The 22,624-nt window shown below is 47.0% G+C and overlaps 2 protein-coding genes across 2 annotated transcripts; one reads left to right on the top strand and one right to left on the bottom strand.

Annotated features, from left to right (window-relative positions):
* The first annotated feature begins 421 nt into the window (after nucleotides 1-421).
* On the top strand, nucleotides 422-1,637 carry LOC139829977 (pollen allergen Lol p 1-like). The gene has a single exon (XM_071819577.1). It carries the CDS (start codon nucleotides 473-475, stop codon nucleotides 1,262-1,264), a length of 792 nt encoding a protein of 263 aa, XP_071675678.1. The 5' UTR covers nucleotides 422-472; the 3' UTR covers nucleotides 1,265-1,637.
* Nucleotides 1,638-15,280: 13,643 nt separating this feature from the next.
* Nucleotides 15,281-17,925, bottom strand: LOC139830405 (uncharacterized). The gene is made up of 10 exons (XM_071818407.1): nucleotides 17,887-17,925; nucleotides 17,667-17,801; nucleotides 17,342-17,584; nucleotides 16,611-17,250; nucleotides 16,318-16,532; nucleotides 16,029-16,226; nucleotides 15,816-15,944; nucleotides 15,626-15,741; nucleotides 15,476-15,551; nucleotides 15,281-15,397 (listed from the first exon to the last, which is right to left on the bottom strand). Exons 1-10 carry the CDS (start codon nucleotides 17,923-17,925, stop codon nucleotides 15,281-15,283), a joined length of 1,908 nt encoding a protein of 635 aa, XP_071674508.1.
* Between the last annotated feature and the right edge of the window lie 4,699 nt (nucleotides 17,926-22,624).

Genomic DNA, 22,624 nt, shown 5'->3' with positions numbered 1-22,624 from the left:
ATTGTGTGCATCTCAGCATAGACCAAATGTAATGCTTAAAACTTTGAAGTAATTAAATATCCATTATCGAAAAAAAACAATGCATTGTGAGTGGCCTTACAGTTCAGGTGCCATAAAATCTTTATCATGCTCCGGTGTGTCTGCTGACATTTTGATGTCGAGCTGATAAATACTCCATCCTATGGTACGTCTATTTAACGGCGACTCAGAGAACACGATAATTACAAGCAACCCCAAACTTACGTTCACGTCATAGACCGGTCGAGCTCTCGAGGACATGCACCTCCGAAGATGATGGCGAGCCGGGTATGCATGTACGGACAATTTTGCCTGGTCACGGCTAGCCGCGTAAACCACCGACAACGCCGGAGCCTTCCCCGCTGGTCCAGCACTCTGTTATCTGTCTTATAAAAACACATCGATTGTAGAATGTAGAGGCACACTACATCAGCAATTACAAATTCAAGACAAGATGGCGTCCTCCTCGTCGGTGCTCCTTGTGGTAGCGCTGTTCGCCGTGTTCCTGGGCAGCGCGCACGGCATCGCGAAGGTACCACCGGGTCCCAACATCACGGCCGAGTACGGCGACAAGTGGCTGGACGCGAAGAGCACCTGGTACGGCAAGCCGACCGGCGCCGGTCCCAAGGACAACGGAGGCGCGTGCGGGTACAAGGACGTCGACAAGGCGCCGTTCAACGGCATGACCGGCTGCGGCAACACCCCCATCTTCAAGGACGGCCGCGGCTGCGGCTCCTGCTTCGAGATCAAGTGCACCAAGCCCGAGTCCTGCTCCGGTGAGGCTGTCACCGTCACAATCACCGACGACAATGAGGAGCCTATCGCACCCTACCACTTCGACCTCTCGGGCCACGCATTCGGGTCCATGGCGAAGAAGGGCGAGGAGCAGAAGCTCCGCAGCGCCGGCGAGCTGGAGCTCCAGTTCAGGCGGGTCAAGTGCAAGTACCCGGACGGCACCAAGCCAACGTTCCACGTCGAGAAGGGTTCCAACCCCAACTACCTGGCTATTCTGGTGAAGTACGTCGACGGCGACGGCGACGTGGTGGCCGTGGACATCAAGGAGAAGGGCAAGGATAAGTGGATCGAGCTCAAGGAGTCGTGGGGAGCTGTCTGGAGGATCGACACCCCCGATAAGCTGACGGGACCATTCACCGTCCGCTACACCACCGAGGGCGGCACCAAATCCGAAGTCGAGGATGTCATTCCTGAGGGCTGGAAGGCCGACACCTCCTACTCGGCCAAGTGAGCAAGAAGTGGAGTGATCTTCTTCCAATCAGCTTAATTTTAACTCAAGATCTCAAATAATCCAGCCGCACATATATACGAGGCGGTGAGACATACAAGCTCCTCCATGAGTATATTCATTCATGCCGTATAGAGAGGAGAAAGATGAGTTTGAGGTCGACACCTTGTGAGAAGTGTATATAGGAGGAACCCAATCTGGCTCCATCTTTCTTTGCTCGGACGGTGGACTGCTAAGGTTATCTTCTAACAGGCCAGATTAACCTACTATCTAATGCAACGTATGGTCATTTCCCTAGCGAAATAGCCCCGTTGATTTTAGGTGTTCTACACTTCTACGGAGAAGAAATTGATTTACTGATCCGACATCTTTTGTACATCCATATGTCGTCGCCTTCTCTTTCGGTTTCTTTTGTGTTGCAGGAGTATTATGTTCTTTCCTCTGCATTGGGAATTTGGGACGACCATATGTTCTGTTGTGACGTCAAGTGACGTGATTGCTCCTTACCGTATGAATGAAGATCTAGTACTATGTCGGAACTTTTTTTCTTTTTGATAAAGTGTAATATTAAGAAGATATCAATTATATTTAGCTTCTGCAACTACGCAATATCCTAATAGTATTACGGATGCACCTAGCCAAAAAAAATGTCTTCAACAAAACCATTGCCAGGCACAACCAGTTAAGGCCAGACGGATTTTCACACTGAAATGTAAAACTCTGAACACCAAGCATATTGCCGCCCCCACCTGCATATTGTTGCTGTGAAATTCAGAACACTAAGCAAGCCCTTCAATGATACAGAGACTTGAACCTCTATTGCTAGTCCTCCAATCCGACCTTCGTCATATTTCCCGCCTCTGATTTCACCATGTACCAGAATGTCATCTGATGGCGACACAGAACAGAGTTTCACGTCGCTCCCTCCGGAACCAAACGGTCAGAATAAAAGCATCGGTGCGCACGACCGAACCACCCGATCTAGTAAACTCCAGGTAAAATATGCACTGTTCCATTCGCTGGCGGAGCTTTCCAAAACTCATCATCACTCCATCCAGATCAAGACGGACATGCCTCAGGTAGGTCTTCATCTTCGCATAAGAAAGACCCGAGGACCGCGCCACCATTATTCAGCTCGGGCCCAGCGTCGCCGACTATTACAGGCAGTTCGAGGCAACACGGCGAGACACCTTGCAACCGACCGACCCTCCACCGGCGACAACCAAGATCACGGAGAGGGAAATGGGAAGACTGACCTAGGGCTTACACCCATTTGGTTCGTCCCACCTCGCACCTCCACCGCTGGCATGGCCCGCCGCCAGCGGCCACCACCACTATCACCAGGATGCCACCCAGACCGGCGCCCAGGTTGCCATCCGCCGTGCCAATGATGCCCTACACGCACCGCCGCTCACGACACCGCGAATCGAGCATCCATCATGTTGTGGTGCCCGGCGAGCGCACCACACCCAACCGGGGAGGATCCTTTCCACGCCGATCCACCACGCCAGGGGATGAGCAGGCCTCGCCGCCCCCGGCAACGACCAGGAAAAGCTCGGCCGCGCCTCATGGCGGCGGTGGGAGGAGGAAGGAGGGGTGGGGTGGCTGGCGGCAACGGCTATCTAGGGTTTCCACCTAGCGCCACGCGGGGGTGAGAGGAGGAAACAACCCTTGTCGTTCACTATGTCGGAACTTGGATGATGCATGAGAAAACCTTTTCTTTAGTTGGGATCTGAGAATGAGAAAGAAGAAGAAAATCAGTGTTTTTTTTCGAAATGGGAGCATAGCCTTAGCCTCTACATCCAAAGGATGCACACAACTTTTCTTTATTAGATCATTCACAAAGCCTTACAAAGGATACAAAGATCAACTCGAAGGCACCTTTCTAGCGACAACTCGCTATACCTACAAGAACGATGAAGGGGTTTACCATGAACAGGGCCATTACCCTGACAATACACCAACGCACATCATCTAAAACCGAATGCCTTCCCAAGCCGCCCATTGGCGGGTGAGAAGCACACCTAGTCAAGCAGACCCTCAGCGCACGCTATTGCAGACGCCGTAGAAGTCGCTACCGCCGTCTTCCTCGAACCCATCTCCAAGAGGGATGCCCGCATTGACCTTGTCAGACCTGCCATCGACGCCTCCATGACGCCTGACATCACCACCATCCTACGCACGTTCATCATCCTGCGTCCAACACCGATACTCCGCTGCGCCACGCCGCCAAGACACCATTGTCGACGCGGTAGAAGAACACCAAACCCCCGCAGCCCACCACCATCCAACAACTGCTCCAAAAACGATGCCCCAAGAGGTAGAACGACGCATAGAGCACCGCCATCGTCCGATCCGGGAGACCCAGATCTGGGGTTCCCCCCGGAGCAGCACGAGTGGGTAGACACAGACTACAACGACGATGCCTTCAAGAAGGTTACGACGCGTGGCATCACCATCGCCCGCCACGATCAAGGTCTGAGCACGGTTTTCATCGGCAGCCGCGCATCCCCAAATTGCTGCTAGGACTAGATGTGAGATCAGGAGATCGCCACACCCAACCCAATCTGGTCGACCACCTCCGACGGAGAAGATGGTCACCACCGCCATGCCTACGGTTGTTGCCCTAGGATTCCTCATGACGCAAGAGAAGCCCAGTAGCGCCTCAACGCCGACGTACGACGCGTGCAGATCGGCATCGTGGCCGCCGCCTTCCCGCACTGCCGCATCCGAGAAGGCCTGGCCGATCACCGCCGTCGTGCCGACCGATCCGCAGCCGAGGAGAATCCACCACCGCCGCCATGTCACCAAGGCTTTGCCTGGCAGCGCCTAGGGCGGCGGCGGCAGGGGAGAAAGGCGCACAGGGGGCGAGAGGAAAAGGCGCCGGCGGTCGCCATGGCGGGTGCGGTGCCGCCGCGTGGGGGCGAGAGTCACTACACAGTTCTAATAACATAACCAATCGGTGTGACCTATGGTTTGGGAAGTTGGGCCATAACTCCAAACTATTCGGCCTAGTCATGTCAGGCCGGCCCTTTTAGATCAGTTCCTAAGCTCTGCCAGTGTTGTATGGGGGACAATTTGATCAGTGATTTTCCATTGGACTCTTAGCTGCGCAGGCTGAAACTAGTCGTAGCAGTAAGTTCTGTCAGCCCATATTAATTCAACTTTTCTCGCAGAAGCAAAGTTTGTTCCCTAACAAAAAAAGAACTGATAAGTAAGAGCTCTGTGAAGTTTCCAACGGTTGGATTCACCCTTGATTAATTCATATTAGTCTAGAAGTTTTTTTTTCGATAAAGGATGCTTTATTACTTTGACAAGCAATTACATCTAGTTTCTGCATAACCAGGATGCACACAGCCGTTTAAGTATCTCAAAACAAAAGATGAAAAAAAAAACTAGGCAGAATACATATCGAAGCGATGAATCATATTACGCCTAAGGTGTGGGTGGAGGTTCAATCCGTAGACTATGCTGCCACCCATGTAGGGAAAAAGTATCCCTCGCCGTAGCCTTCAACTGTGTACAGACCTCCGTAAATAGGTCTCGGTTCTCCACTCGCTAAAGAGGTAACCACAAACGGAGAATATCTGTACATCTGTAGATGATCTGCAACAAAGAGCAATTTTTATTGTTAAAAATCTTGTCATTTCTACTTAGCCAGAGCGCCTAGATAACTGCTAGCGCCCCCACCCTAAGAAGCAACTTGAACCTTGAATCGATACCGTGAAGCTAATTTCCAAAGACATTGGCCACACTAGTCGAAGGATACAGGCTAGACGCTACTTGGATGACTAACCATATAGATCTCGCAAATTGGCACTGAAAGAATAGGTGTTTAGTGGTTTGATCATGATGACAGAAAACACACCGTGTACTTCCGTGCCAATTTCACTTAACAAGATAGTCTTTGGTGAGAATAACTCCTCGACGAAGATACCATCCAATTTTTTTATTTTTAGTGGTATCTTCATCTTCCGAATTTTCTTATTATTATCAACTAGTATATCAGAATAAGGATCGCATTGTATAATGATTTGACCGAGAAGGTACCATCTACATGAAGATTCCATCTAAATTCGTCAGGTTCAGGCGATAGGTGAATATCTCACAACCATTGAATTAGGGAATTCCATGCAAATAGCCTCTGTCCAAGCAAAACCCGACTGAACGTCACATTCGGAGGTAAGGTATCCATTATTGTGGCAATGGTATCACCTTTGTGACGAACAGTACTATATAAAGCAGGATACTGTTCACTTAAGGGTGCATTGTCTAACCAGACATCTTCCCAGAACCGTATATGTGCTCCATTCTTGATCGAGAAAGTACCATAGCGAAAAAAAACATTTTTTGTCGCCATGAGACCAGCCTAGATGTGTGAATCCCCAGGTTTTCAAACCACTTGGGATAACGTCTTCGAGCCGATATATTTTCTCCGAAGAAGGCTTTGCCAAATCCCATCCTGGGTAAGAAGCTTAAACATGCATTTACCTAGCAGAGCTGAATTCTTAACCTCCAGGTCATGAACTCCAAGCCCGCATTGATCTTTGGGACTACAAACTATACTCCATTTAACCAGTCGATATTTCTTTTTCTCGCTGTCCCCTTGCCAAAAGAATCTGGATCGATAAAAATCGAGTTTATGCAGAATTTTTTTCGGTAGTAGAAAGAATTATAACATATACAGTACAATATTTGTTAGTACCGAATTAATGAGTACCAATCTTCCCCCCAGGGACAAAAAATTACCCTTCCAACTACTAAGACATTTTTGGTAATCTTTCTTCCACTATTTTCCATTCAGCAATTGTAAGTCTCCGATAATGAATCAGAATACCCAAATAGCGAATAGAAAATTGGCCTTGCCCAAAACGAAACAACTCTGTATATAGAGCCGTATCATTTTGGGCATCACCGAAACAGAACAATTCATTTTTATGGAAATTGATTTTGGCGAGTGCTTCCATAGACCCCCAACGTCGAACGGTTATGTTGAGCGAAACACAAGGATGACCCAGATTAATCTGCGGCGAGGGGCATGATTGACTTTTCAGCTTCGATTTGGGTACAGAAATACCCGACCCAAAACCCGCAGGACCCGTTAGCCGAGGGGGTACGCGTATCACCGCGAGAATACATACACGCCCGTACCTCTTCCGCGTACACGCCCGTACCCCTTCCGCGTACATACCCCTTCCGCGTACACGCCCGTCCATGCCCACGGGTCCACACACGGGTCCACGCCCACGCGCACAGTCCAGAAGAGTCCACTACTTTATCCCCACTCGGCCGCATCCCCTCCCCACCATCCCCATTTCTGGCAAAAAGCAGAGGAGAGAAAACCCTAACCCTAGTTCTTCGGCGAACAAAGCCTCTCTCCCTACACTCCCATTTCTTCGGCGAAGCACAGATCCGGCAATGGACATGAACCTTGCCGCGGCTGCTGCTGGTTTGGAGGGCGGAGAGGGAGCGGCTGCGGCTACGGGGGCGGCCGCGGGAGCGGGAGCGGGAGCTGCTGGTCCTGATCTGGGCGGCGGCGCAGGTGCGGTGGCGGACGGCGGCGCGGGAGCTGCTGGTGCTGATCTGGGCGACAGCGCTGATGCGGTGGCTGCTGCTGCTCGCGCCGCTGCCGAGAGGGAGGCGGCGTTCAAGGAAATCGACGCCTTGTACGAGGCCAGCCAGTACGTCCAGCCCTGCGAGGTAAAGCTATGTCTCCCCTCTCAGATCTGGTAACCCCTGCAAAGTCGATGTAGTAGATGCGCGTGGATGCTATGTCGATCTGGTAAACGCAGCTATGTCCGCGAGTACATCGAGCCCTGCGAGGTAGATCTACTCCCTCCGTCCACAAATAAGTGGATGCGCATGGTTTTGAAGAGACCTTGAACTTTTTGTAAAAAAATCCCTCATTCGTCACTGATTGCTTGTCCTTGATTCGTCACTGATGCAATCTTTTACCTCTCCGGAGATTGCTGAAGCTTTGGCTCTTCGACAAGCGGTGCTGGTCACTAGAAATAGGGTTTTTTCAAAGGTGATCTTCGTCACTGATTGCTTGTCCTTGATCCAACGAATAAACACCACTGTGCTTGATCGGTCTCAGGTGGGAGTGTTGATAAAGGACATCAAACTTGTCTGTTGAATCTATTGCTGCCTGTTAAACGCTCTTTAAATGAAGCGGCACACATTTTAGCTAGATCCTGTAATCTAGCGTCCTTCGGTTTTATTTCCAATTATGCTCCAGCTTGCATCCAGAAGACCCTTTGTATTGATATGGGTTAATGAATAAAGTGCCGTATTCTGTCAAAACATATGCTTATTAATCAAGAAGATGCTTATAAATGTTGTGCATGCTAGTAACAACATTGAGAAACCAAAAATGATTATTGGGGGCTGGGATCAAGGCATGCAATGAGTGACCTAAAATGATTGAAAATCATACCTAGGGTTTACTGATATCGGTGAGTGATGGCATCTTTTCCATTTACATCACTATATTCTGATGTAATATAAATGTAGTACAATGCCATCTGATTCCTCTTATACATAAATGCTTCATCGTATAGACTTTACACATTGTACTCTACCATGCCTAATGTATCCTTATTTGTGGTTGTTAAAATATTATTGAGCAATGTATCTAATATTATTTGTGAAGAACTACTTGTTCCAAAACACATATCAAATAAGGCCTGCTTCCATTTAATTTGCTAATTAATCACATCATATAATTACTCCTTGCCCCAATGCATGTCTCTCTTCTATTTTTTTAGGCATTAAATCAGTGAGCTAAAATGACGATCCACTTGCTCTATTTAATAGAGGCATTTAAAGAAAAAAAATGAATACAAGCTGCTGATTGGTTAGGCTGGCCATAGTGCTAGTATCATAGGTAGTATTATGCATCCTAGGCCCACAAAAATGATGATGTGGTATCTAATTAATGAGGAGAGATATGATTAGAGTAACATAGGTAGATACTGTATCATAGCGCACGTTACGAGAAAAGTAAATACCAAATAGATCTTGTACATAGATTTACATTGGGATTCTACAAAATAATAAATTTACAAGTTTATGATACTACACTATAATACCACCCACTATAGAGATAGTATCATACAAAAGTATCATATGCATGATACTACTATATGATACTATGCACTCTGACCAGCCTTAAAGCGGTTCAAAAGTGAAAGGTTTCTTTTCCTAACAATGTTTCGTAGAAATGAACTTTGGGAAAACAGAATTTACAAAAAATGAATCATGAGAAAAAATTGGAATCTATGGGCAGAGTCAATTCGGTACTGTGCCCCTTGTCCTGCAAAACTAATAAGGAACACACATTTGTCTGTAGTACTATGGTGGGGATTGTTAGCTACCTCTCATTTTTTGCGACCAATTGTAATAGTTCTTTCTTTTAGATGAAGTATGTTCCAGGTGAGGCATATCCAATGTCTCATCGGTTCTAATTTTCTTGTAGGATTATTCCTCATGTGTAGTCTGTTTTGTTCAATGAAATGAATACTGTCCTTCCATGTATGAAGCACATGACTAACTAATTTTATTTGCAGTACAACATAGATGACGACGTCGACGAGGACAACTTTGAGTCCTACGTGCAGAGGCAGGTCAAGGGATTCGAGTCTCGGATTCTGAAGACAGTGCGTAGGGGAAGGCATGCTTGCCCCTTCTGTCCCTGCAAGGTGAAGGACGGCTTGCTGGCTTCCCTTGAGATGCATACTATGGACACTCGCCACAGCGCCCACGAGTGGCAGGGCAAGGCTGACCACGAGGCACTTGCAAGGTTTCGGCTGGGTCCTCGCCTTCCCCGTTTCGGCAGGATCCTCAAGAGGCGTCGCAACATGTGAACCTACCATGCATGCCTCAGCCCGATGCTCGCCGCCGTATATATGTTATGTCCTTGGAGCTTATTTCTGTCTGGTTGTAATGGATAACTAAGAACTTTTAGGTTTAATGTGTGTACGTAGAACCTTAAGTTCTACTTATGGAATTTCTTAGTACTAAGAACTTATATCTCCAGTGTTATGCATGAATGCCTGCTTGTTTAGATAAATGCTAGTTATAACTGTTATGCATGAATGCCTTGTTTAGACAAATGCTAGTTATAACTGTTATGTATGAATGCCTTGTTTAGATAAATGTTAGTTATAACTGTTACTCTTTTATCTAGATAAATGCTAGTTATAACTGTTATGCATGAATGCCTTGTTTGTTATTCTCATACATAGATAGTTTTTCACATAGACTGCTCAGTCTCCGTAGCCAAACTTGTTCGATCCCTCGATAACAAAGTCATTGCCACGTAGAGATGTTAGCTAAAATCAACAAGTTTGATTACCATAGAAGGTACAGGTAAGAAAGGAGTAAAAAATAGTCACATATGAGCTTGAGGTAAAAAATAGTCACATATTTGTGTACTTGTGATTATTTCGACGTTGACTAAATAGACCATGCACCATTCCGTGTTAAGTCTCCTTGGGTTCTCACATGAAATAACCATGCACTCAGTTGGACTCACCCTGGCAACCCCATCCACATCCACATCCATCCACTTGATTTGGCATCCCCATCGACTTGATTTGCCCAAAAATTGCATGTTTTCGCCTAAAAACCCTATATTTAGGGTGTCTAGGTGCAACTCACCATTATCTACCCTATATTATTCATGTAGATTACAAGGGTAGGAGTGTGGGGCATGCATCATGGCATTTTTATTTCAATTTCCACAAACTAATACATAATTGGAAATGTGGTTTACAGTAAGACATAATTAGGAACATGGTTTTCCACAAACTAATACATAGTTTGAACCATGGTTAACACAAATATAAAATATTGCAAAAAAAATAACTAGGCCGTGCATCGAAGGTTTCGTGTGTTCGCTGCCAACAAAAAACACACGAAACCTTTAAAATACTTTTTTTTGGTATTTTTATTTCAATTTCCACAAACTAATACATAATTGGGAACGTGGTTTACACGAAGACACAGTTTGGAACATGGTTTTCCACAAACTTATACATAGTTTGAACCATGGTGGACACAAATATAAAAGTTTGGTTACCATAGAAGCTACAGGTAAGAAAGGAGAAAAAAATAGTCACATATTGCTAGAGTTGTGAACCCTTAAGAAAGTGCATGTTTTGGCCAAAAACCCTATATTTGGGGTGTCTGGGTGCAACTCACCATCGTCTACCCCAGATTATTCATTTAGGTGACAAGGGTAGAAGTATGGGGCATGCAAGGTGCACCCATGTGCCAAGTGTGGCCTCACATTGGCATCCCCACCTACTTGTTTGCCCCAAAAGTGCATGTTTTGGCCTAAAACTCTATATTTGGGGTGTCTGGGTGCAACTCACCATGGTCTACCCCATATTATTCATGTAGATGCCAATGGTAGCAGTGTGGGGCATGCAATGGTGCATCCATGTGCCAAGTGTGGCCTCACCCTGCCATCCCCAGCCACTTGATTTGCCCCAAAAATGCATGTTTTGGCCTAAAACCCTATACTTGGGGTGTTTGGGTGCAACTCACCATGGTCTACCCCAGATTATTCATGTAGATTTCAACTTTGTTTTGTCATTTTTATTTCAATTTCCACAAACTAATACATAATTGAGAACGTGGTTTACACGAAGACATAATTAGGAATATGGTTTTCCCCAAACTAATACATAGTTTGAACCATGGTTGACACAAACAAAAATATTGCAAAAAAACTAAACCGAACTAGGCCGTGCATCGAAGGTTTCATGTGTTCGCTGCCAAGAAAGAACACTCGAGGGCACACCTAGTCACTGAAACTGGAAAATCCAGCTGGTGACGGTGCCCCTGTTGGTTCTTGCGAGGGAGAACAGACAGAAACCTCGATGCACATATTCGCTGCGAAGAAACAACACTCTTCATCAGTCGTCCTCCTCGTCGGTGCTGTCGCCGTGGTTGTCGTGCTTGTCCCGGCGGCAGCGCGTCTCGTCGAAGACCTTGACGCTCATGTCCCTGTCGCCAAAGTAGGAGAACAGGAGGATGAATCCGGCTTCGAGGCTGTGGCGGCGCGCGAACTTCTCCCAGCCGATGTGGAGGTACATCTTGCCGCGTGCGTCGTAGATCACGTCGATGATCCACCGGTAGAAGCCGGATGAAGCCTCCCGCAGATGCATCGTGCCCGGGCGGTCGTCGCCGGCGACGTAGACGGCAAAGGAGTCAGGCAGCCTCTGGATGCCGCGTGGGTCGCCCTTGAGGACGAGGAGGAACTCGAACAGCACGGGCCCCTCAACGTCCATCTCCGGCGATGAAGCCGACGGTGTGGCAGGCGACGGCAAGCGTGCAGCTCTGCCGCAGCCACGACCACGACCGCGAGCTCGGCCTCCGCCTGTCCCACCCATGGCGTCGATTTTTTTTGAGATGGTGGCGGCTAGGGTTGGGCTAGGGTTTGTGTGTGAGAGGGACGATGACAGGCGGCCCTTTTTATAGGCCGGAGTGAGCCACGGGAGCGGTGGCGCTCATTAACGCCGGCACGCAGTGCTAGGCGCGATAGTTGGATAATATTCCGAACATTTAATAGGCCGGTTTCTACTAAGCCCATTAACGTGGAGCATGGACGCGGGGAAGGAACACTCATGGCCCATCCATCAAGGTTCTCTAGTTTTCTTTTGTTTTTTTTTCAACTCGAATTTAACTGAAATTTAATTGTTTATTTTCACAGAAATTCAAAAATTGAAAAAACCTTCACACTTCGTCTTAGAATGGATACGAGAGTGTGTGCAAAAATTTCTGGAGCGTTTCTCGAAGGTCGAAAAATCCACATTCTTAGAAACGGAATCGTTTGGGTTACATCAAACCACTTTTTCTAAGCTAGTCGATTTTTCGACCGTTGAAAAAAAATCCAGTTTTTTTTACCCAATATGTCACACGTTTTTGTGAACATAATCCGTTGGTTAAAACTTTTTTTGAATTTTTTGAATTTAACCAGATGTGGTGCTGATTTATTCAAATCAAAACTAAAAACCTTTTCAGTTAGGCCGTCAGACATGTAACGCGGTTTGAACTAAGCCCATTAACGTGGAGCATGGACGCGGGGAAGGAATACTCATGGCCCATCCAGCAGGGTTCTCTAGTTTTCTTCTGTTTTTTTCCCAACTCGAATTTAACTGAAATTTAATAGTTTATTTTCACAGAAATTCAAAAAATGAAAAAAACTTAATACTTCGTCTTAGGATGGATATCAGAGTGTGTGCAAAAATTTCTGGAGCGTTTCTCGAATGTCGAAAAATCCACATTTTTAGAAACGGAACCGTTTGGGTTACATCAAACCAGTTTTTCTAAGCTAGTCGATTTTTCGACCTTCGAAAAAAAATCCAGTTTTTTTACCCAATATGTCACACGTTTTTGTGAACATAATCCGTTGGTTAAAACTTTTTTGAATTTTTTGAATTTAACCGGATGTGCTGCAGATTTAAATAAAAATAAAAAAACTAGGCTGTCAGACATGTAACGGGCCAATGCACGCGGGGAACACTCCGGAATGGTAATAGGCCGATTTGTACTAGGCCGAATAACGTGCGACATTGTGGATATTGGACGCGGGGAGGGAACTCATGGGCCATGGCTTTATCTGTCAACTTTTTTTCGCCTGAATTTAACAGAAATTTATAGGTTTACTATCAAAATTGAAATAAATAAAAAACTTCACAATTTTTGGAAACCAATAACATTTACCTAATTTTTTTTTCTCTTTTTCATTTAAACACGGATACGAACATTACACAAACCATTACATAGTTTAAAACAAGATTAGAACATTGAAAAATGAGGAAACCTAACTAGTGTCGTCCTCGGGTGTTTCCTGTGTTCGCTGCCAAGAAAGAACACTCCCAGGCACCCAGACTGGAAACGTACACTAGTGGTTCTATTGGCCGGTGGCCATTTTCGCTGCAAAGAAAGAACACTCGAAAATATCTAACTGTCGGTGCTCGAGCTTGACTCGCTGATGTGGTAGTGTCTCCGGCAGGATGTGCCGTCGAACACCTTGACAACCATGTCGCCATCCCCGTCGTAGCAGAAGATAAGCTGGCAGCCGGGCTCGAGATCGAGGTAGCGGCCGAACTTGTCCCACCCGGTGTGCAGGTACATCTTGCCCTGGCCGTCGAACAATACCTCGACACGCCATCGACGAAAGTTGCAGCTGGCCTCCCGTAGCTGCAACTCTGCCGGCTCGACGCCATCGACGAACTCGGCGAACTTGTCCGGAAGCCGCTTGATGCCGAGAGGGTCCTGGTCGATGCGTAGGATGAATTCGAAGCACGTCGCCTCCTCCGAAGACGACGACGGCGCTGGCGACGGCGAGCGGCTGGGTGATGCTGCTCCAGCACGGCGACCGCGCCCTCGGCCTCGACGGCCTCGACCGCCTCGCCGCCCACCAAAACCAGCCATGGATTCCTTCGCGGGCTTGTGGGTGGGCTGCGCTACGGTGCAGGTTGTGCGGCGGCTAGGGTTTGTGCGGGAGTAGATGAGGCAGCCGAACGAGCGCCCCTATATAATGCCCCCAGGCAACCGTGGTGGGCGGCGGCCGCTGTGCACGCGTGGCGTCGCCAATAAATTCATTGGCAGAGGTGGGCGGCGGCCGATGGGCACGCGTGGCGTCACCAATAACTTCATTGGCAGAGGTGCGCGGGGGCCGCTCGGGAGCCGAGGAATGGCCATTCTCACGTGGCGGTCGAAGCGACTCCAGGCGGACCCTACAATACCTAGCTCTACGCCGTTGGATGGAGGCCTTTTATAGGGAAATACTCATGCATGGCTGCGATCTGCTGAGCGACGGCGATCCGCGAGAGGCTCACTTTGCAGTATGATTAGTCTAGGAGGAGACGTGGTTCGGACCGTTGCATGGTTTTGTCCGTCGCAGACTTCGCCATGCTAGCTCCCGTCGCAGACTTTTCCATGCATGCGCCGCACCAAGTCAGATGTGCATTCAAACTCGAGCGCTCAGCGAGGCAGACGACGCAGCAGAGCCATTTATGGTCGCCGATTCAGAGCAATAAAGGAAGACTGATTCAGGCGCACCGCATTGACATGGATACACACGCGCAACCCATTCCACGGACACGGAAACAGCGCGACGTTTCATTGTAATTGATCGATTTGGCGCCCTATTTATACCCCCTCTTTTCCTCTCCACTCGGCGCGACAACAATCCATATATTCTCCACTTGAAGCAAATCCCCACCCAAGACCTTGCAACGCACCGGTAGGATGCAGTTCAACGCACCGGTCTTCCGTCGGCCTCCTACCGTGCCCGAGCGGCGCTACCCGGCGGGCGTCGTCGTGGAGAACACACTCCGCGTGTGGGCCATCTCTAGGTGGAGGGGACCGGTCGAGCTCGCCCGCGCGTTCCTCACCGCCGGCTTTGCCCACCTCCCTTCGGACGCGCCGGTGATGTTTCGCCTCGACGAGGCCCGTGACCACACGCGCGCCTTCCTCTTGTTCCTCACGGTCACCTTCACTAACCGCTACGACGCGTACGAGCTCCTCGGCAAAGTCTTTTGGTGCGGCTGCGAGTTCATAGCATTCACTACGTTCAACATCTACACCAACTTTGAGTGCCACTTTCCCACGCGCAACATGATGCACACCCTTCCCTACAACTTCGACGAAGAGGAGGAGGAGGAGGAGGAGTGAAGTTCACGATGGCAGTGAAGCTGCCGGGGCTAGTTGAGGATGGTCATGTTTAGTTTCATTAGTTTTAACATGTGTTTGTTATGTTTCCCGCTTTTTCTATGTCATGTCGTGTGCTACTCGTTTGAATTATGTACGTGCGAAAGGTTGAATTACTTATCTGTACTTTTTATCGTGCAAAAAAGTACTTATCTCATTGTGGAACAAATAACATCAACCCCAAATAAGTTCACCACCCAAAGTAAAAAAGTTCTACAGGTCTATGAGACCTTCCGGACACAAATCCACCCTAGCATTACAACTAGTAGAAATAATATCTGATAATGTTTTTTACGCACGTGCTTTCGCCGCGATGTCAAGGACATCCTTCTTCGCCTTCTCGAGCAGGTTTGATTCTGCCATTATAATTTTGGCGGCAGTCATATTCCTGTTCTTGTTTATCGTTTCCTGCAACAATTATTATGTATTTTAGATTAGCGGGAGATAAACATGTGTGTAACAAAGATACTATAGATAAGAGGTAACCTGCGAAAATTTGGCCGTTAGTTCATCTCCATCCCAGTGCTCCATACATGCTAACAGGAACAGTCCACATGAGTTCCTGCATATAGATCAGAGGTAAACTATCTGCAATAGGCATCAATAGTAATGGCGTAAGATTAACGGTGGACTCACGTATCACTTTGCATAGGTATTGGGTATCTTTTAATTTCCCATTTCGAAACGTCTGGATACTTCTTTGTTGATATCTCATTGTTCGCAAACTCGACGTCCTTCAAGATTTCTTCTCTCTGTGAAGCATAAAATATAAGTACAGTGCACTGAGTACCAAGGTGGTCTTACATTCCGTGATCAAAAGTCATACCAGCTCTTCCACAAATTTCTTGCTCTGCTCAAGGCCCCATAACGAGTCTAGCACCTGAAATTCCTTCTTGTCACTGTGCATGACGACGGTGACCCAGTGGCATTTGGCAATGTTAACCGAGAAATAAGCCTACCAAAAATACATAGTTAATAATTAAAGCATTAATAGTTAATTTTGAAACCTCTCACTTAATAATGTACAAGCAATCATTACCTTGTTAGTGCCAAAATATTCCAGCTCGCATCTTTCGTAGCAACTTGACATTTCTGCAATATCCGTCGCGTCAAGGTTTCTCTTTTTCCATCGCTGCCTTCTCGGTCGATTTTCGACTATAGAATTTGCCCTCCATGCAGGGCATATTCTCCTATCCTTCAATTTTAATGTCAGATCAGCCAAGTAACACTCAATGACCTGCATATAATTCAAACAGGTGATCACTCCAGAGCACATATATATTCAAGCCTAGGAGAAATAGAAGGATGACATTGGTTGTTGGACTTACAGTGCCGCACAGCCATCCACGGTCAAGGATAGGTTTAAGAAATTCAGCCCTCGCCACAGCCCCGTCTGCATTCTCGTACACAGTCTTACTTCTTTGGTTTTTTTTTGTAGTTTTGCATATTATCCGAATATACTCGGCAGCCGCGTCAATTATCTCCGGTGTCAGCGGATTTGATCCGTCCGTGGCATATTCGTTGTTGAACAAAGCATCAGGACCTATCGACAACAACCATATATAGTTAATTATGTGAACATGATTCCTTGATATAGTGCAAAATATTTCAGAAAATATACCTTTTCTGACTGCGCGTGGAAACCGTTTAGGACATTTCTCGGTCATCACAATGCTTGGGGAACTTAATTTGCGAGGAGGTTTGCGTTTGCGCTTCCTAGAGACATGTTCCTTTTTCTCCTCCTTTTTGCCACATACATCATCTTTTTTCTCCTCCTTCTTCCCACTATCTATCGCTTTACGGCAGATCGTGTTCAAGCTATCAAATTCTTCTGATGCATCTGGAAGAGTTAAATCAATAGGTGCCGAGTAGGACGATTCAGGTGTAGCCTTGTCGTCGATGATTATGGGTACTTCAGGGGTGTCTCCGTGCTTAGGCGCTGGTGTCGTGTACCCAGCATTAGCAGTCTTCTTCTTGTCGGTGGGTGTCACGAAGTTCGAATCATCCATCGGCTCACTCTTCTTACTTGCATCTTCCAATTCATCGTCATGCTGATCCTTAACTGAATTCAAAAATGATGCAGTGCCGTCTGACTTGATGTCGTCAACGTCCATGAAATCTTTAGGCGGAAGGCCGCCATGGCTAGGTGTGGAGGCCGCTCCTTCTTTTTTGTCTTCCTCCTCCTGATCTTCGTCATCAGACATGTCAGCCTTGCCTGCCCTGTACGCAACTCCTTTCGCGTTAAGCATTTTTAGGACTTTCTGCAGAGCAAAATTCAGAAGGTAATTAATGTCATGATGTGTAGAGATGCATTTCAGCTGATAGAAGCATACAAAAAATAGTCCATGTCACCTGAGAAGATACGTCTGCAAATTTTTCCATATGTTTGCTTATTGATGTGTCTATGTGATTGGTCAGTTTAATCAGAATCTGCTCAACCATGACCTCCATTCTTGAATCATCCACTGAACCTGGCGTTTTCATGCTAGAACCTGAAGCTTTAGCTCTTTTACTTTGCTTCCTCTTTGATCTTGGTGGAACGTCAGGTGTGTGGATCACCTCCCTTCTGTGGTTAGCAGATATGTCGTCGTCAATCTAGAAGGAATGCACATGAAGTGATGATGTAAGTCCACATGAAATGATGAAGATAATAGTACATGAGTAAGAGAAAACTTACCAAGCCTGTTCCTCGTCCATCTTTGTATTCAATGTTGTCTCTCTTTCTCGCCTCTTCTTCTGTCCAGTTCCTCATCAACGGCTTTGATGACGTCAATTGTGAACCAGTTGGGTGCACTTTTTCATAGTAAATATACTGCATATGTTGGCACAACAGTTAAACACCTTTATACATTGTTGGATTTTTTTTAAGAGAATGGACGTGGTGAGAAGAAATATACCTGAAGCAAGGCTAGGTTGCCGCGGGGCCATTGCACCATCTCATGTTCACTACGCAGTTTCTTTATATTGTTAATTAAATAAGCATGTGTGAAACCATTGAAGTTCAATTTCTTCAAACGTGACACGTACTTAACAATTGCCCAATACTCCAACGGAACTGTTGAGCTGGACTGTGGTGCAAGAACTGTACCAAGGGCCACAAGAACAACTCTTCGAAGGAAGTCATCGTCGGCTAATCCGCTCTTGATTGCGTCCGAGATCAACACATCAATACTCAGACTGCCGAGGACTTGCTCAGAAAATGAGATGGTATCTCATTTTGTGCATATTCCCCATCCTCAAAAAGGATGGTGTCAATATCCAGCCCATCTGCTGCTTTGTCCTTCAGACCAAAAATTTCCTCCACATCGACTCCTTTTATAGTAATCGAGGGTTGATCTTTTTGCAAGTTGAATGTTTCTGACTCTGCGTCAAATGCCTTAAACATGAGGCTAAGTATAGACGATCGTGGACTTATACTCTTCATGTGAATCAACCTTTATAAATCAGCTTCAGCGAGTTTACATCGCTGAGCTCGTGTCATTCTTGTTAAAAAGCCCACCCAACGATCCACATCGCACACACCAATTTTCAACGTACTGTTCATAAAAACGAGTAGATAAATGTCAAAATTTGTGTGCAAGTATAATGTCATGCAACATAATTTCTAAAGTCATATGTATGTTACGTATGAAAGGGATATTTTTTCTTAGATCATAATTCTATCCGCTATCTTTATCAAAGCGATGATTTGCGTTGAACAAAAATTTCCACTAACAAGTGTTAAGATCTAAAATTCAAAGAACAATTATATTGACATCGATCACTGCCTATTATCTCACCATAATCACAAAAGCTATAAGGATATCATACGTACAGAAACATCCCAAACAAAGAACACGTACTGCATACAGGCAATAAAGGCAAGGCAATACCTCGATGTTTGCATGTCTTGTGAGCTGCTAGAGGAGGCTTTCTCGCCGATAAGGGATGGGGAGGGAGGCGGCGGTAGTCAGATCTCACGGATGGCGGCGGCGTTGGGCGAGAGTGCTGGCGCCTAAAAAATGTGGAAGACGAGCTTACCCTGCCAATCTTCGTGATTATCGTGCGTCAAGTTATGGTAGTTTCCTTCATCGCACGAAGGACGTGGGGTAATTGCACGCGCGGTGCGTTGACCATTAACAGATGGGCCATTAGATTAGCCGTGCGGCCAAGGCCCAGAAGTAAAGGACGCTTTATTATGAACGAGATCAAGGTAGAAACCCTACAATTCCCCTTCAACGCCTCAATCTACGACTTCATCTACTCTAGATCGAACGTCGTGCCGCCGGCAAAGTCATGTCTTCCTCGAGCTCGGCCACTATAATCCGGCACCCAAGTTATGGTCCTCTCCCAATGATCAAGTGCACGAGCTGCCGGTGGCGCGTCGTGGAGAGGAAAACAGCCTCCACAACGTCCAACGCCGGCTATTTCGTCAGGTGCAATAATCACAATGTAAGATGTTTTTAATGTTATTCAATATCCGTCTATTGTCATCAGGATTTATGCCAAAATTATAAGTATGATTAATGTTCGTTATTTCTAGCCGGTTAGAGGAGGATGCAACTTCTGGTATTGGATTGAAAAGTACGCAGATCTGCTCGTGAAGAAGGGTATTGTTCCACCAAACTCACCTATGCTGATTCCCCTAGAAGGAGAAGTGGTTGAAGAAAACGGAGGAGATTGAGAACTACAGAAGCAAGATGCACTAAACAAGGACATGAAGCACCTGAAGAAAATAATTGTAATAAAGCTGAACGAAATTGTGTCAATGCTTCAGATTATAGCGATTCTTCTGGGTATTGTAATTGTACTCTTGGGTTATAAGAACTAAATTTGTAATATGAAATAAAGGATTTAGAAGTAGTGTACTCTCAGCAAGATATATTGCTACAAATTTGTACTGCATTGTTTGTTTTTTACTTAGTTTATGGATCACATGATTAACCATGCATTTTTCTGCGATTAACTGGCCAACACAGTTCATCATTACTTAACAGGATCATGCATGTTTACAAAACACATCCACTAGCACGACAGGGACACGATAGCTGCCTTACAAGACTTAGATAATAAAACACATAAAAACTAGAAAAACAAGAGTGACAACGCTGTCATATCATCCTCCTTGGCTCCTCCTTGCAAGGATCACTCGTCGTCCTCCGGCATGATGTAGGGGAGGCAGTGCATGTTGCCCGGGTTGGGGAAGATGGCGTAGAAGTTGGTGAAGATGTTGTAGTTGGTGAATGCGATGAACTCGCACCCGCACCAAAACACCTGCCCGAGTAGACGGTGAGCGTCGAACCTGTTGGCGAAAGTTACAAAGAGGCCGATGACGTGGCCGGAGTTGCCATCGTAGTACTCCTGAAGCTCGAACATGCGTGGCGAGCCCGGAGGGAGGTGGCGGTAGCCGGCAGAGAGGAAGATTGAAGCTAGCTCCATTGGGTCCCTCCACCTCGATATGGCCCACACGCGCAGCTGGTTGTCGCAGACGACTCCGGCCGGGTACTGTCTCTCCGGCACGGTTGCAGGGCGGCGGAACGTAGGGCCGTTGAACTGCATTGTGGCGATCCCCTTGAGATGTGGCGTGTATTGGATTTGGAGGCCGTTAGATGGGATGGGAGATGGATTGGATGAGTGTGAGGAAGAGTGAGCACAATGGTGGCTTTAAATAGGCGTGGATGGGTGAGGTGAGGGGGCTTGTGAGCTGGTTTCGTTATCCACTAATTGCACATTGAAAAGCAGGACGGCATCCAAAGCGGCGCACGGTTTTTAGTGTGTCAATTAATTCGGCGCGTGGATACAGAACTGCGCGTGTGTGAACCCTACCTTTTTTAGCATGACGGAAAAACCCGACCGACCGACACGCCCGCGCGTGGAGCTGTTACCACTGCCATGCGACACATCTGCACTCCGCGTCTCAGCGTTTCAGCGTTCTGCGTTTCTGCGACGGAGCGACGACTGCAACGAGCGCATGCACGAGGCGAGCACCTCGCATGCATGGCAACACGCAACGTGGTGGATCGCTGCGCATGTATGGCAGGCCTAGACGGGCTCGTTCGACGATGGCATGCGTGGACGCGCGAGCCAGAGCCCAACGGATATTTCGACGTCTCCTGCCAAAACGCGAGACGCTGGAAGAAAAAAAAACGCTAGCCAATCACGGCGCCAAATCGTCGCTCTCGTGGATAGCCCGCGGATTCCTTCTAGAAGACCGATCCAACGGATGCAGTTCAGCACCGTAGCGTTAGATGCACTTAGATGGACGGTCGACGTTTTGTTTTCCAGACCTCTCTCATCTTTTAGCGGAGGAGTGTGCTATCAACTAAATGTTTTGTTTTATTAGCTATTTCTATTTTTATTTTGACTTTGTTGCTAGTAGATGATGTAAATATGCATTAAGTTAATAATTGTGTGCACGACAATCCTTGTGCTAAAAAAATAAAAAATAAAAAACTATCTGCTGTTAGCTATCCAAACCATGTGCCAAGTGTGGCCTCACCCTGGCATCCCCAGCCACTTGATTTGCCCCAAAAGTGCATGTTTTGGCCTAAAACCCTATATTTGGGGTGTCTGAGTGCAACTCACCATGGTCTACCCCATATTATTCATGTAAATTCCAAGGGTAGCAGTGTGGGGCATGCAATGGTGCACCCATGTGCCAAGTGTGGCCTCACCCTGGCATCCCCAGCCACTTGATTTGCCCCGAAAGTGCATGTTTTGGCCTAAAACCCTATATTTGGGGTGTCTGGGTGCAACTCACCATGGTCTACCCCATATTATTCATGTAAATTCCAAGGGTGGAAGTGTGGGGCATGCAATGGTGCACCCATGTGCCAAGTGTGGCCTCACCCTGGCATCCCCAGCCACTTGATTTGCCCCAAAAGTGCATGTTTTGGCCTAAAACCCTATATTTGGGGTGTCTGGGTGCAACTCACCATGGTTTACCCCATATTATTCATGTACATTCCAAGGGTAGCAGTGTGGGGCATGCATTGGTGCACCCATGTGCAAATTGTGGCATCACCCTGGCATCCCCAGCCACTTGATTTGCCCCAAAAGTGCATGTTTTGGCCTAAAACCCTATATTTGGGGTGTCTGGGTGCAACTCACCATGGTTTACCCCATATTATTCTTGTAAATTCCAAGGGTAGCAGTGTGGGGCATGCAATGGTGCACCCATGTGCCAAGTTTGGCCTCACCCTGGCATCCCCAGCCACTTGATTTGCCCCAAAAGTGCATGTTTTGGCCTAAAACCCTATATTTGGGGTGTCTGGGTGCAACTCACCATGGTCTACCCCATATTATTCATGTAAATTCCAAGGGTAGAAGTGTGGGGCATGCATTGGTGCACCCATGTGCCAAGTGTGGCCTCACCCTGGCATCCCCAGCCACTTGATTTGCCCCAAAAGTGCATGTTTTGGCCTAAAACCCTATATTTGGGGTGTCTGGGTGCAACTCACCATGGTCTACCCCATATTATTCATGTAAATTCCAAGGGTAGAAGTGTGGGGCATGCATTGGTGCACCCATGTGCCAAGTGTGGCCTCACCCTGGCATCCCCAGCCACTTGATTTGCCCCAAAAGTGCATGTTTTGGCCTAAAACCCTATATTTGGGGTGTCTGGGTGCAACTCACCATGGTCTACCCCATATTATT

This window comes from Lolium perenne, chromosome 4 (genome assembly GCF_019359855.2).
Source record: "Lolium perenne isolate Kyuss_39 chromosome 4, Kyuss_2.0, whole genome shotgun sequence".
NCBI lineage: Eukaryota > Viridiplantae > Streptophyta > Magnoliopsida > Poales > Poaceae > Lolium > Lolium perenne.
This window is presented reverse-complemented; position numbering and strand designations above follow the sequence as displayed.